Source organism: Corythoichthys intestinalis, chromosome 2, assembly GCF_030265065.1.
Source record: "Corythoichthys intestinalis isolate RoL2023-P3 chromosome 2, ASM3026506v1, whole genome shotgun sequence".
NCBI classification, from domain to species: domain Eukaryota; kingdom Metazoa; phylum Chordata; class Actinopteri; order Syngnathiformes; family Syngnathidae; genus Corythoichthys; species Corythoichthys intestinalis.
In genome coordinates this window covers 61,073,320-61,086,322 of record NC_080396.1, presented here as the reverse complement: position 1 = coordinate 61,086,322, position 13,003 = coordinate 61,073,320, and the positions used below count along the sequence as shown (strand labels likewise).

At 40.8% G+C, this 13,003-nt stretch overlaps 1 protein-coding gene across 1 annotated transcript in view; it reads right to left on the bottom strand.

The window, feature by feature from the left end:
- The window catches only part of plxna2 (plexin A2), a 321,401-nt gene that overhangs the window by 80,505 nt on the left and 227,893 nt on the right, over nt 1-13,003 (bottom strand). The window contains exons 8-11 of the mRNA XM_057828893.1: nt 5,717-5,813; nt 3,052-3,166; nt 1,828-2,028; nt 1,091-1,187 (exon numbers count right to left, since the gene is read on the bottom strand). Of these exons, the coding sequence (XP_057684876.1) occupies nt 1,091-1,187; nt 1,828-2,028; nt 3,052-3,166; nt 5,717-5,813 (510 nt within the window). The remainder of the gene's footprint in view (nt 1-1,090; nt 1,188-1,827; nt 2,029-3,051; nt 3,167-5,716; nt 5,814-13,003) is intronic.

Here is a 13,003-nt window from a genome sequence, read left to right as displayed (position 1 = left end):
TGGATGCGGACATTAGCTGGTCTGAATAGCACTGTCTATTAGTGTGAGTTCGCGTCGACAAATAATCACATCAGAAAAGCGCGCCGAAACCCAAATAATCAGCTGCACTGAATCGCCAGCAGAGGGCAACATTACGCCACATAACATATGCAAGTCACACCCAAGCGCCAGCAGAGGGCGGAAAAACTCCATAAAACACAATTAACAAGTTGGCCTTTCACTGTACTGACATTTAAATCTGTCTGAGCGGGACTAGTGCGTTAATTGCGTCAAATATTTTAACGTGATTAATTTAAAAAATTAATTAACGCCCGTTAACGCGATAATTTTGACAGCCCTAATATATATATATATATGTGTGTGTATATATACACATATATATATATGTATATCTATGTATATATGTATATATATACACACACACACACACACACGCACACACACACACATATACAGTATTTGACACTGGGAGAACCCATTGGCAGTGTATCAAATACTTGTTCTCCCCACTGTATATACATATACATGCATACATACATACATACATACATAGTATGTATAACGTATATAATGATTGTTAAAATGTCTTCTGTTAAATGATGTTTGGTATTTTGACTTCATTTTAATAATGGCACAACAATTTACAGGTGTTCCCCGGGTTACGACGTACCCGTATTACATGATTTCGACTTTACGACGCCGGAGTCTTCCGCATGCGAGTACGAGCGAATGTACACACGAAGAAGAACGTATTTGCACACACGAAGAAGAGCATATATGAATAAAAAACAATACACATGTCCATGGAGCTAATTCATTCATTGCCACACTGAGATAAAATCGTGTTAAACCAGCGGTTTACCTAGCGCCAAAACTTAGACAGCGCTTGTATGAAAATGAAGAAGTGCTGGTTTTTATGCGCATGTGCAGCTGCACCAGCTACGGAAATAGGGCCCATAAGTTTTAATATCCATCCATGTGCTTGTGCAGTGTGTATGAACGATGGAGCCATGTCCAAGTCCATCTCCTCTCATCATGCTGGTGCAGGGAAGTGTAGCATGCACTGTGTGCCCTTATTGACTGAACTCACCCTGTATGTTCTCTGGGTTGTCAATAATAAAGTTGCCGTTCCACACCACAGAGAAATCCACGGGCAGCTCACTTATTTTCATCCCTTCGTATAAGTACTGGAAAAAGGAATTGCAGGATTTCAATGTGAGGTAGCTAAAAAAGAAAAACTTAGATGCAGTGGAACTAGCATGTCATTCCACTATTACAATAAAGTTACATCATCTCATCATGAAAGAGTTGTCTAAGTGGGAAAGCAAAAGAAATAGGACGTTTGGGTGGACATTCGAATCCCCTTCTAGCCTTGAATGACGCTGTCCTGAAGTGCCTTTTATGCTTTTTAGTGTGACTTTGAGTTCCTGTCTGTGTATGGGCAAGTGTGTAGGTGTGTGTGTGTGTGTAAGTGTGTGTGTTTGAGAAAGAAAGGGCAAGAAAGGTGTGGCATAAAATGTGTATGTCTGGCACCCCATGGGAATATAATGGAGGTCAGTGTGTGCTTGACTTGGGGTTTTGAAGAACCATGCTGCAGTGTTCCCAGTAACTTTGACAATGTGCATGGTAATTGTATTTTCTAGACATCTACTCTTTCATTAAGTAGGGCAGTTCATTTTAGGATGCCACAGTACAGTTTGGAAAGATAAATTGTGATGTGGCTTGTGTTTCCAGAAATAGCCTGACATTCTAGAATGGTGACACTGCTATAGATACCAAAGAATTCAACAACAGAAGAGCACATTAACAGTAGGAAAGCCAGCCTACCGAGCTGTTCTGGCACTGCACACTGGAGCTGTTGAATCGGAGGGCAGTGACACGGTGGCTAACCCCTTGGATGTGAAGGACGCACTCGTAGCCCCGCTGGCCAGACTGTGGCTGTGGCAGGTTCTTGGCTTTTAGCGTGATGGGCTTCACCTCCCCCGCCGGGATCAGAATCTCCTCGGAGCGCACCAGCTGTGGACAGTCCTGTAGGACGGACACAAAAGAACTTTGGTGTCAACTAGTCTTGCCAATAATTACACAGTGTTTAAAGTAGACTAACGCCATCGTGGTTGATGAACAGTAAACGTACTCAGGTATCTAAGTCTAAAGTAACAACATTGGCAAACTGACTAGAACTGAACGCTGATGGCAAATCCAGAAGTAGTTCCAACTCATGTTGTTAATTCTTTTATGTACTGCATTTATCCTTTTAAAAAAGTGACCTAATAAGAACATAATGTTAGGCTATAATTAATCTTTATTAGTGCCTCAATGAAGAAACTCTGATGTGAGCTATATCGTGTGAGTGACATTAAAATAGAGCCTAATTTTTGACCGTAATTATTTCAAAAATGTAAAATTTAAAATATCCATTTCAATAATTATTTTCACGCTCACAGTTTTCAGTCTCAAATGGACTTGCATATATGACCAATATGTATAACAATGTATATTCATCACAGTTGACGTTGAAACCTTGGTTCACAGGTCTCAAAGACAAGTCCCAACGCACTGTAATGTCTTGGCTCTGTAGATCATCACCTTTTAACATTTTTTAAAGGGTGGTTCAAATTTTACCAAGAGGAAAAGACAAAAATACAGCATAAGGTGGCCAAAATTGACTTTGAGCGATGAATTGAGTCTAAATTTGAGATAAAAATATGCCTCTAAAGTCACACATATCTGAATTTTTTTGAGTCGTGACCATCCTTTTTTTGATTTTCTTTTGACACAAAAAGGGGAAGAAATAGAATGACAGATGAGAAGAAGAATATACTCAGGGAACAGAGGCACGTTAACATAAGTAACAGGTTCAAAGAAGAACGATTCGAGTATCGTGAAAAGTTCAGGTTTATTTACAGTCTTGTTGTTGCATTTTGCAGTAAGTGTACAAATGTACTGCATCATAACGGGAAACGGATCAAACATTGTGCAAGTAGTAATCTGTTTATAACATCGTGTGTGGTCGGTGCAGGCTCATGAGTCTTTTGTGTGCTTTTCACCAACCTCAGTGGCGTTGACCCGTCCCTCTTGAAAAGAACAGCTGGACGGGTCATGGGTGCACAAGTTGCGGTACTTGCACCAGTGGCAGCGGAAAGCGCTGTTTACACATGACAGACACCTGCATGGACACACAAATTCACACACACGCACACACACACAGCAGCAGAGTCAAAAGGTGGGGGTGGTAGCTCTGCCAAAGTTGGCTGACACTCTACAGAGGAAATTAGTTTTGATCCCAAGTGGACACCTGCTGTTGTGTCCTTGTGGTTGGCACTGGACCTGATAGCTTCAAGGCCAAGTTCTCACAGCATGTATTTTTTTCCTGTGTCTTCACATTTGAAAACGTACAACTTGGTCAGTGTGGATATATTGAGGGTGCATATTTAACCTGCTAAAGAGTAGCTGTTGTGATATGAGTGGATGACACAGTGGGGGGACGTAAAGTAATGAGGACAAATAAGACACTGGCACAGTTTGAGCCAGCAATTACTATTAGCACAGCATTGTGGGTGATTACCAGCTTTTGTGTGGATGACTGTTTTAGTGCAATACATGCAATAGGTGTTGGGTGTGTCTGAATGATGAGTATAACATACTATGGAGACAATGCTATACAAAGAGTGTGAGGTCAGGATTAGGCAAGTCTCAAAAGATGAGTTTGCCATTGACTAGATGCATTCTATCTGAAATGGCTTCTGTTTCTCCTAAAATCCTTTACAATCTGACAACAGTACATGCTAATCGATAAACCAATGCCAACAACTTCAAAGAAGGAAAATGACTGAATGAAAGAAAACCATGAATTGACTGAACATATTGAACAGTTGAACGTTATAGTCTTAAATTCAGTGTTTAATGTGCTTCTTGTTCCGAGCCTTCCAGCTTGTACTGAATCACTGCTTAATACCTGCCGGGCTGCATTTATGCAAGTGCCCAAGTTATCAGCAAAAAAAGTACTTAACATGCAGCAGGCAGACCCTGTTTGTATTGATCCCGGTTAATCTTTCTGACTATTTATATCGGAAAAGCCTTGAAATTAGTAAGCATCTCATCTATGCCGACTTAATTTAATGTAAATTGTACCGATTGCAATTTAATGTTTTCTTTTTACAAGACAGTAAATGTTAAAAGGGATTAAAGTGAAAGTGAACAGTCTGTATCTGTACAATAGTTGACCTTCAATTTGTTTGGATTTCCAAATAAATTCTCCGTGGGAAAAAATGTAGCCATTATAAATGCAATAGAACACCCAATCCTAGCAAATGTATGACAACAGAATATTTTAGTCATATAATCATAAAAATAAGTTAACCACTGTAAAGATACAGTATAAGGTTAAAACTGACTAAATTTGATAACCAGTGGCGATGCTTATGATGACACAGTTCAGTTCAAGTTTATTGCTTTTTGCTTTATTGCTTTTATCTGATGCTTATGATGACACTGCTATCACCTATCATGAACTATATTATCCTCTTTTTTTAACGGTTCGTGTTTGCGCTGCCCCTGTTTTGTTTGACTTTGTGGACTGGGTATTCCAAAAACATTTGGTCAAATTTTGAATTGTAAAACCTCAGGTGTATTTGACTTCCACTGCTATACGATCCAATTTGAAGCATGCATCATGGATAAGGTATAAGACATGACACATGTTCATTGCAACAGTTTTTAATCGATTAGAACGACATTTAAAATGTGCATTCGGGCACAGTTAATAACAGTGTTGATGCTACAGCAATGCTTCTGCTGCTTTCTCTCATGCTGGCGCTTAAAGTGAAATATTAATCGGTGCAAAAAGCATGGGAGGATCTCTGACTGAGCCCACGGATGTAAAAGAATAAGGCTGAATCCCCCTGAGGCTAACACAGAGCGCACAATGTGCGAGAGCACCGGCTGGCATTCGATGGTTTGTGAGGCGGCGCGTGCCCTTTACTCGTTATGTGTGTGTGTCTAAGTGCGTGCAAGTTTGTTTCATTGCCAATGAAGAGCGTTGATGTGAGAGCCGGTAATTGCTTTTTCTTTATCGCTTAGACGAGGATTTCATAGAGTCAAAAGATATGTGAAGCTATAGGGTGAGCAATGAGTCACTGAACTGTGTTGTACGCAAACTTGACAAAAACACTGCCCGCCTTTGATTTAGGAGAAACACTACACTTGCTGTAACATTTTTTTTTTCATGTTGAGGGGAAAGAAGGTGCTGTTGGATTCATGCACATCTGTTACCACGGCTGCTGTGAAACCACCTAATCTCCCGCTCTCAATTTAGTGATACTTCCAAGTCAGCAAGTGCTTTGGAGCTCACTCAACACAGCACAAACTGACACAGCCAAATGAAGCCACGCAGAGATCTCCCAATTAAATTCCAGTCAAAAATGGCACTTAGTAGAGAACATGTAGCCTTACAACAAGGTCAAACAGAAATGCTAGAAAGTGATAGTTCCTTACATGTTAGTATTATGGCCATTGGATCATTTTCTGTCCGAGCCAGATCAGATAATAGAAATAATATTAAACTATCCAGGCATCTGTGGCATTTTTCCTAACCAGAGTTGGAGGTGAGAGAAGTGGTCTTCACTTTTGATTGGTTGCCAGTCAACCTCAGGGCACAAACCAATTAGACACATACCTGGTGTCTGGGAGCAAAAGTGGAGATGACAGAGTTACTCACAATTGGTGAACACTGCAGTTGTAAAACTTGACCTCGGTGCTTATGACCATCTGACCGGTCTCCTTTGAATTGAGTCTTAGCTCGACACCCGACCAATCTGAGGGAAATTAGAAACAAGATTATTTACACTCTGGTAAAGCACATTCATTTTGCCAGAGTCAATCTTTATCTATATTGTACTATCAGAAATCTGGAGTGGTTCTAAATATTTAGCAAGGAATGATTGAGATTTTGCTTCCTGTATGTCTGCAACGTATTCATTTCAATATAACTAATTTGTCATGGATGTAGATTCTTGAGCCAACCAATCATTGATAGCAGTAAAACTGTTGGAAAATGCAAAGAGGCAGACTGAAAATGAAATGGTTGATTTTGCCGAGAAATGATTGTCAATGGTAGTCTTACAAATGCAGAGGCAATATTTTTTTGAGGATATTAAGGCTTCTGCGCAGGTTTCTACCAGAACAATATTTGAGTTTTTGCCCACAGATCATAGGAGAGAACAGAAAAAACAATGATGTCATTGCGTTCTTCTGATGTGGCATTGAGATTGCAATCAATTTACAATCTGCTGTGGTGCCAGTGATATCCATTGGGTCAGGGGTTTGCTTAGATATAATTTGACGTTTCAACAACTTGACAAATAATTTCATTATTGATATTTTGTTTATGTGAAATCATCCAACAGCGTTTGTGGAAATAATTTTTGGGAGAACATCCATTATGTCCATCTTATTAATCCTACAGTCTTCCCGTTTGTCTGAGATCAGGCCATGGCAGTAGTAGCTTCCTTATTCTGGACAAGTTCATTATGTTATTCTGGGAGGTATCCAAGTTGTACCCAGACTAACCAGGACAAAGACCGGATAGCACACAGATGCTAATTGTGTTTTTGTTCCAACATCTACTTTTCAAAGAGACAACCGCCTGCGATCTACAGTGTATCACAAAAGTGAGTACACCCCTCGCATATCTGCAGATATTTAAGTATATCTTTTCATGGGACAACACTGACAAAATGACACTTTGACACAATGAAAAGTAGTCTGTGTGCAGCTTATATAATTGAGATCATTTATTTTCCCCTCAAAATAACTTAAAATATAGCCATTAATATCCAAACCCCTGGCAACAAAAGTGAGTACACCTCATGGGAACGTCGTACATCCCTAAATGTCCTAATTGAGTACTTCTTGTCATTTTCCCTCCAAAATGTCATGTGACTCGTTACAGGAGTGCTGTCAGCATTGCTGCAGAGATTGAAGAGGTGGGGGTCAGCCTGTTAGTGCTCAGACCATATCCCGTACTCTACATTGAATTGGTGGGCATGGCTGTCACCCCAGGAGGAAGCCTCTTCTGAAGACAGTACACTAGAAGGGTGATTCTCAACCTTTTTTGAGTCACGGCACATTTTTACATTGGAAAAAATCTCGCAGCACACCACAAACCAAAAATGTTCCAAAATTATTTTCTATACAGTATATTCAATTATAAAATAATTTCTCAGTATGTATACTTACTCAGTGTGAAACTTGAGCCTGTTTAGATGAACACAAAGTTGATATCCTTATTCTTCAACAGCTCTCAGTCTTTATTTTTATTTATTCTATAGCAGTTAGGCTTGAAAAAGCTCAGAATTATCAGACAGGGGGACTTGAGCAATGTCTTTAACCACATCAGGGCCGAGCATCTCGCAGACAATGGCTTTGTAGCGAGGTCGAACTTTTTGGATTTAGCAACAAGTAAACTGGCTTTGAGGGCTTTCTCATTTTCCTTCGTAGTTTTTATGTTACAAAAAAAAGTTGTAGTAGTAGTCCATCGAATTTTTTTGAAGCGACGAGTGTTTCGTTTAGAGATGACGTTTAAACTTGTTTGGCACCATGGCGCTGTGCTGCTCGTGTCGCGTTCAAGTACTGCTCGGATTTTTAGCCATTAGCCACCCTGCTGTTCTCAACAATGTGTTGTAATATAACACAGGGGGAGGATTGACGGTCGTCACATATGGATAAAATAGAAAGGACACTTTCGAGTATATCGACACATGACGAGTCTAACCAAATAACGTGCAGTAGACGTGTTGGGGTCCACATTTTCGCGGACAGCAAGGTCGTTGATGGCTAGAAAACTGAGCAGTTTTTGAATGCGACACGGGCAAACTTCAGTCATCTGCAAACGACCGAGAACTTTCTACCTACTCCTTCCTTCCTACTGCAACTCCGCCCGACGACATAAAAAAATATTGTAATAGCCCCAAATGGGGAAATAGAAAGGAGAGGAGTCGGTGATGACTTTCCCAATTTATTGTGGCAACAATGGAAAATAGTAAAAAAAATAACAGCAATAACTTGCTCTCACGCCGTTCTCCCTCCCTCCTTGCTTGCTTCCTGCTACGTCACCACTCTGCAGTCTGATGGCCCCTTCAAAGGCCCGCACAGTTACAGACATTACAATATACTGTATATATATAAATGTGACATTAGATAATTTCTCGCGGCACACCTGACGATCTCTCATGGCACACTAGTGTGCCGCGGCACACCGGTTGAAAAACACTGCACTAGAAGGCCCGCAAGCAGTTTTCTGAAGACATGTCAACAAAGCACATGGATTACCGGAAACATGTCCTATGGTCTGATGAGACGAAGAATAATTTGTTTGGTTACGATGGTCTCAGGCATGTGTGGCGGCGACCAGGTGAGAAGGACAAAGATAAGTGTGTCATGCCTACAGTCAAGTGTGGTGGAAATGACCCCCCACACCTCTTCAATCTCTGCAGCAATGCATGGCCACAGCTCCGGCCGGCCACCTCAGCAAAGGCCCGAAACATGGTCCACTTGGGCTCAATGTCCCCCATGTCTATCATTATGCAGGGAAACTTATATCAGAGGTGGGGACTGCAGCACCTTCTGCTAGGGGACTCTGCCAGACGCTCCAAGCAGACATTCACAAGACATTTGGATCTGCCATATCACATCAGCATCTTCTCTCACCATCAGAGCCAACTGGCCATCAGGTGGTAATTGGGTGACGACTCCCACCCAGCTCTCCTACACCCGACCCCAAAGGCTCCTCCCACAGCTGGTGAGCCCATGGCAAGTTTATTACAATTATTATATTTCGCCCAAAATTTTAAAAACATATCCTTGGATTTTTTACTTGTTTCCCCCTCAATCCAAGTGGTTAACAGTCTGTTCTGTCTAAAACAGACACTCATCTATCTAATCCATCAACAAAGGCATACAGACTCAATAAATACAGCATGTTTTTTAGTGTGTGTGTGTGTGTGTGTGTGAGACTGATGAGCTGGGTGCATTTGTTTGTGCAGAGCAGTCTGAATTTTAGATGACACTCAGTGTGTAGGAGGCTTGTGTGACCCACAATGCCCTGTTCTCTCAAAAGCACCTGTTGGGAATCAGGCTCCGGTTTAACACCAACCTCCCAAGTTCCATTGCTAAGTTGTCTCTTATCACAAACTCCTCTCATTAAGAATTAAAAAATTCTGAAAAAATGGATTCTCCATAATTTTGAACGCTGGTATCATGTAAAAAAAACAAAAAAAAAACAACAACACAATGTTACATTGCAACATCTTTTACTTGTAGTGCAGTTCAATGTTTAATATGAACTAGAAAATAATATTTGACAGTTAAAAAAATTAATCAAAACTAATTCGGCATGGGTGTGCTGGAAAAGAGGTCCAACATCAACATCACTGGTAAACAGGCTGGAACTGATTCCAGATGACTTAGGGGCGAGAGGTGTAATACAACTTGTAATTGTTGCCAGCTAATTGCAAGGAATAAATAATGATTCACACTCACTAACAATTTAGAGTCTACAATTAATCCAACAAGCATGTTTTTGTAATATGGGAGAAAACTTGGAGGAACCGCATGTAGCCTCGCAAACTCCATGTAGACACGCAACCTCCACACAGTCCTGATTTCTCTTGAAAGCAGCTCATTCCTATTTTTTAATAGTCCTTTGCATTTGGATTCAAATTTGCATTAAACATTTAAAAATCCATGTATCTTCAATGCATTCCACCATCAAATGGTTTATGATCCTTGACATCTCCAAAACCTCTAAGTACATAACCGATCTAGAAATACTATTATCAAAATGTCTATTATTACTTCAAATAATTGCCATGAACCTACACCACCGGACATGGAATTATTTTCTGGATTTTTTTTTTGGTACTTAGCTATCATTACCAATTGTAACAGCTGCTGATGGACCAGAACTATGTGTTTTTGGTGAGGCGAGATGGCCGGAGGGTGATGAAACCAAACATCTTGAATAATAGATGATGTGCAGTGTGTGTGAGAATCACTGTGTGTTTTAGATAGGCAGGGCAGTGGGGGTGCTAATCCTCCATCCTGCGAATAAATGACAGCTCTGTTTGCCCATAACTCCCACAGGGAATGAAGCATTGGGGCACTGATATGAATGTTCTCCCTCAGGTAAATGTCATCCACACCCCCAAATCTTCTCCTAATCCACACAGCAATCTAATTCACCTTCCAGAAGAGCGATGGAAGTGCTGAGAAGTGAAACTAAAGGGTGTACAACCAGGGAACGATGACCACAGGGATTTATATCATCATTTCACAGTTCAAATAGCCTATGTCTAATTTCTTGGTGCCGCCACCCCTTACCATTATAATCTCATCCAAGCATGCTGTGATAGACCTTGTTTTGTGCACTTGGTCACAGTTTTGTAGAAGAGAAACTAATGTAAACCGAACGATTTTGAAATACAATTTCCACATTAAACACCTCGACTCCCTAAAGTCTTGGTTTTGGTGAGTCCTCAGTGAGTGTGGTCTTGAACACAACAATACAGTGCATGATTTAATTCAAAAACTTTATTTCACTGTAGTTGACTGTATAAGTATTTGTGAAACTGAGGCTATGTCTACACGTAGCAGGGTATTTTGCAAAAAGAAGAACTTCTACGGTTTGGCCTATCATCCACACGCACATGCACATTTAAACGAGGGTTCTTAAGAACGCCGGGCAAAGTGAAGATGTGCGAATTTTGAGTTTGTGGCGCCATCATGTGGACACTGATAACCGAAGATTTAACTGTGGAAACGTCACTAGCCACGTTTACATGCTGACTTTTATTCATACCGATTCAAATCATTCCGAATGGAAATTTCAGATCAGCTGTTTACATGTCACTTCATCTATTCCGATCCAGCGTTTACATGTGACTGCCTTTATTCCGAAAGGACGTTTGACAACTGCCGTCTGACATGCGCAGATTAATCAAAACAAAGCGTCACGTTGCAAAACATGGAGATCGATCATCGGATCCGCTTCTGCTGTTTTGCTCTTTTGCCTTGTAGTAGCCGGTTTTCCACCGGTTTCTAATCTGGTCAACGCTCCGGTCTATTCCGGCTTCGTGTAACCTCTCGTGAACTTTTTTAAATAGTTCACTGTTCCTCGTTTTACGCCCGTCTAAGCGAGCAATTATATTCAATTCTTTTAAAGTTTGAATTAAATACAATCTTTCCGCCGGACTCCAATTATGTGCACTGTGCTTGGAAGCCATGTTGCAAGTGACGTTACTTACGTCACAAAGTGACGTCACCACGTCAGTACGGAGCATGTGCAGAAAGAATGCAACTAGACACCATTCCGCTTCCCTGTTTACATGATATAATTTTACTTCTAATCGGTTTGGGAAAAGGAATATTCCACCCCTGTGAATCGGAATGAAATTCCTTTCGGTTTGGGCCTGTTCATTCCGAATGAGGTGTTTATATGGAACACATTTATTCGGTTTGAACAAATATTCCGATTGTAATTGGAATATTTGGATCCATGTAAACGTGGCAACTGTCTTCGACAAACCTTGTTCCTACTTCACACGAGACCAATGTTTAAATTTGGAGTAAATTAGACAGGTGCTTTTTCGCTTCCAGTTTTTTTCACAAACTCTTGCTCTGCTTCATATTGAAGAACCCATGCGAAGAATGGGGGTATCATGGACAATTATTTTTCCCGACATATTTGGGCAGGATCTTCGGTATAAAAAAAAAACCTGCTGCGTGTGGATATGGCCTTATTCAAGTACATTAAATTTGTACATTTTATAGAACAAATAACACTTTGAAATGAGCAAAATAATCAAAGAAATACTAACATTCATTCAATATCTGTACCACATACAGTGGGGCAAATAAGTATTTAGTCAACCACCAATTGTGCAAGTTCTCCTACTTGAAAAGATTAGAGAGGCCTTTAATTGTCAACATGGGTAAACCTCAACCATGAGTGACAGAATGTGGGAAAAAAAACCCAGAAAATCACATTGTTTGATTTTTAAAGAATTTATTTCCAAATTAGAGTGGAAAATAAGTATTTCGTCACCTACAAACAAGCAAAATTTCTGGCTGTCGAAGAGGTCTAACTTCTTCTAACGAGGTCTAACGAGGCTCCACTGGTTACCTGTATTAATGGCCCCTGTTTTAACTAATTATAGGTATAAAAGACACCTGTCCACAATTTTAGTCAGTCACACTCCAAACTCCACTATGGCCAAGACCAAATAGCTGTCGAAGGACACCAGAGACAAAATTGTAGACCTGCACCAGGCTGGGAAGACTGAATTTGCAATAGGAAAAACACTTGGTGTAAAGAAATCAACTGTGGGAGCAATTATTGGAAAATGGAAAACATACAAGACCACTGATAATTTCCCTCGATCTGGGGCTCCATGCAAGATCTCACACCGTGGCGTCCAAATGATATAAAGAACGGTGAGCAAAAATCCCAGAACCAGTAACAGTAACAAAGGCTGCTATCAGTAACACAATGCCTCGCCAGGGACTCGAATCCTGCACTGCCAGACGTGTACCCCTGCTGAAGAAAGTACATGTCCAGGCCTGTCTGCGGTTCGCTAGAGAGCTTTTGGATGATCCAGAAGAGGACTGGGAGAATGTGTTATGGTCAGATGAAACCAAAATAGAACTTTTTGGTAGTAATACAGGTTCTCGTGTTTGGAGGAGAAAGAATACGGAATTGCATCCGAAGAACACCATACCCACTGTGAAGCATGGGGGTGGAAACATCATGCTTTGGGGCTGTTTTTCTGCAAAGGGACCAGGACGACTGATCTGTGTAAAGGAAAGAATGAATGCGGCCATGTATCGGGAGATTTTGAGTGAAAATCTCCTTCCATCAGCAAGGCCATTGAAGATGAGACGTGGCTGGGTCTTTCAGCATGACAATGATCCCAAACACACAGCCAGTGCAACAAAGGATTGGCTTCGT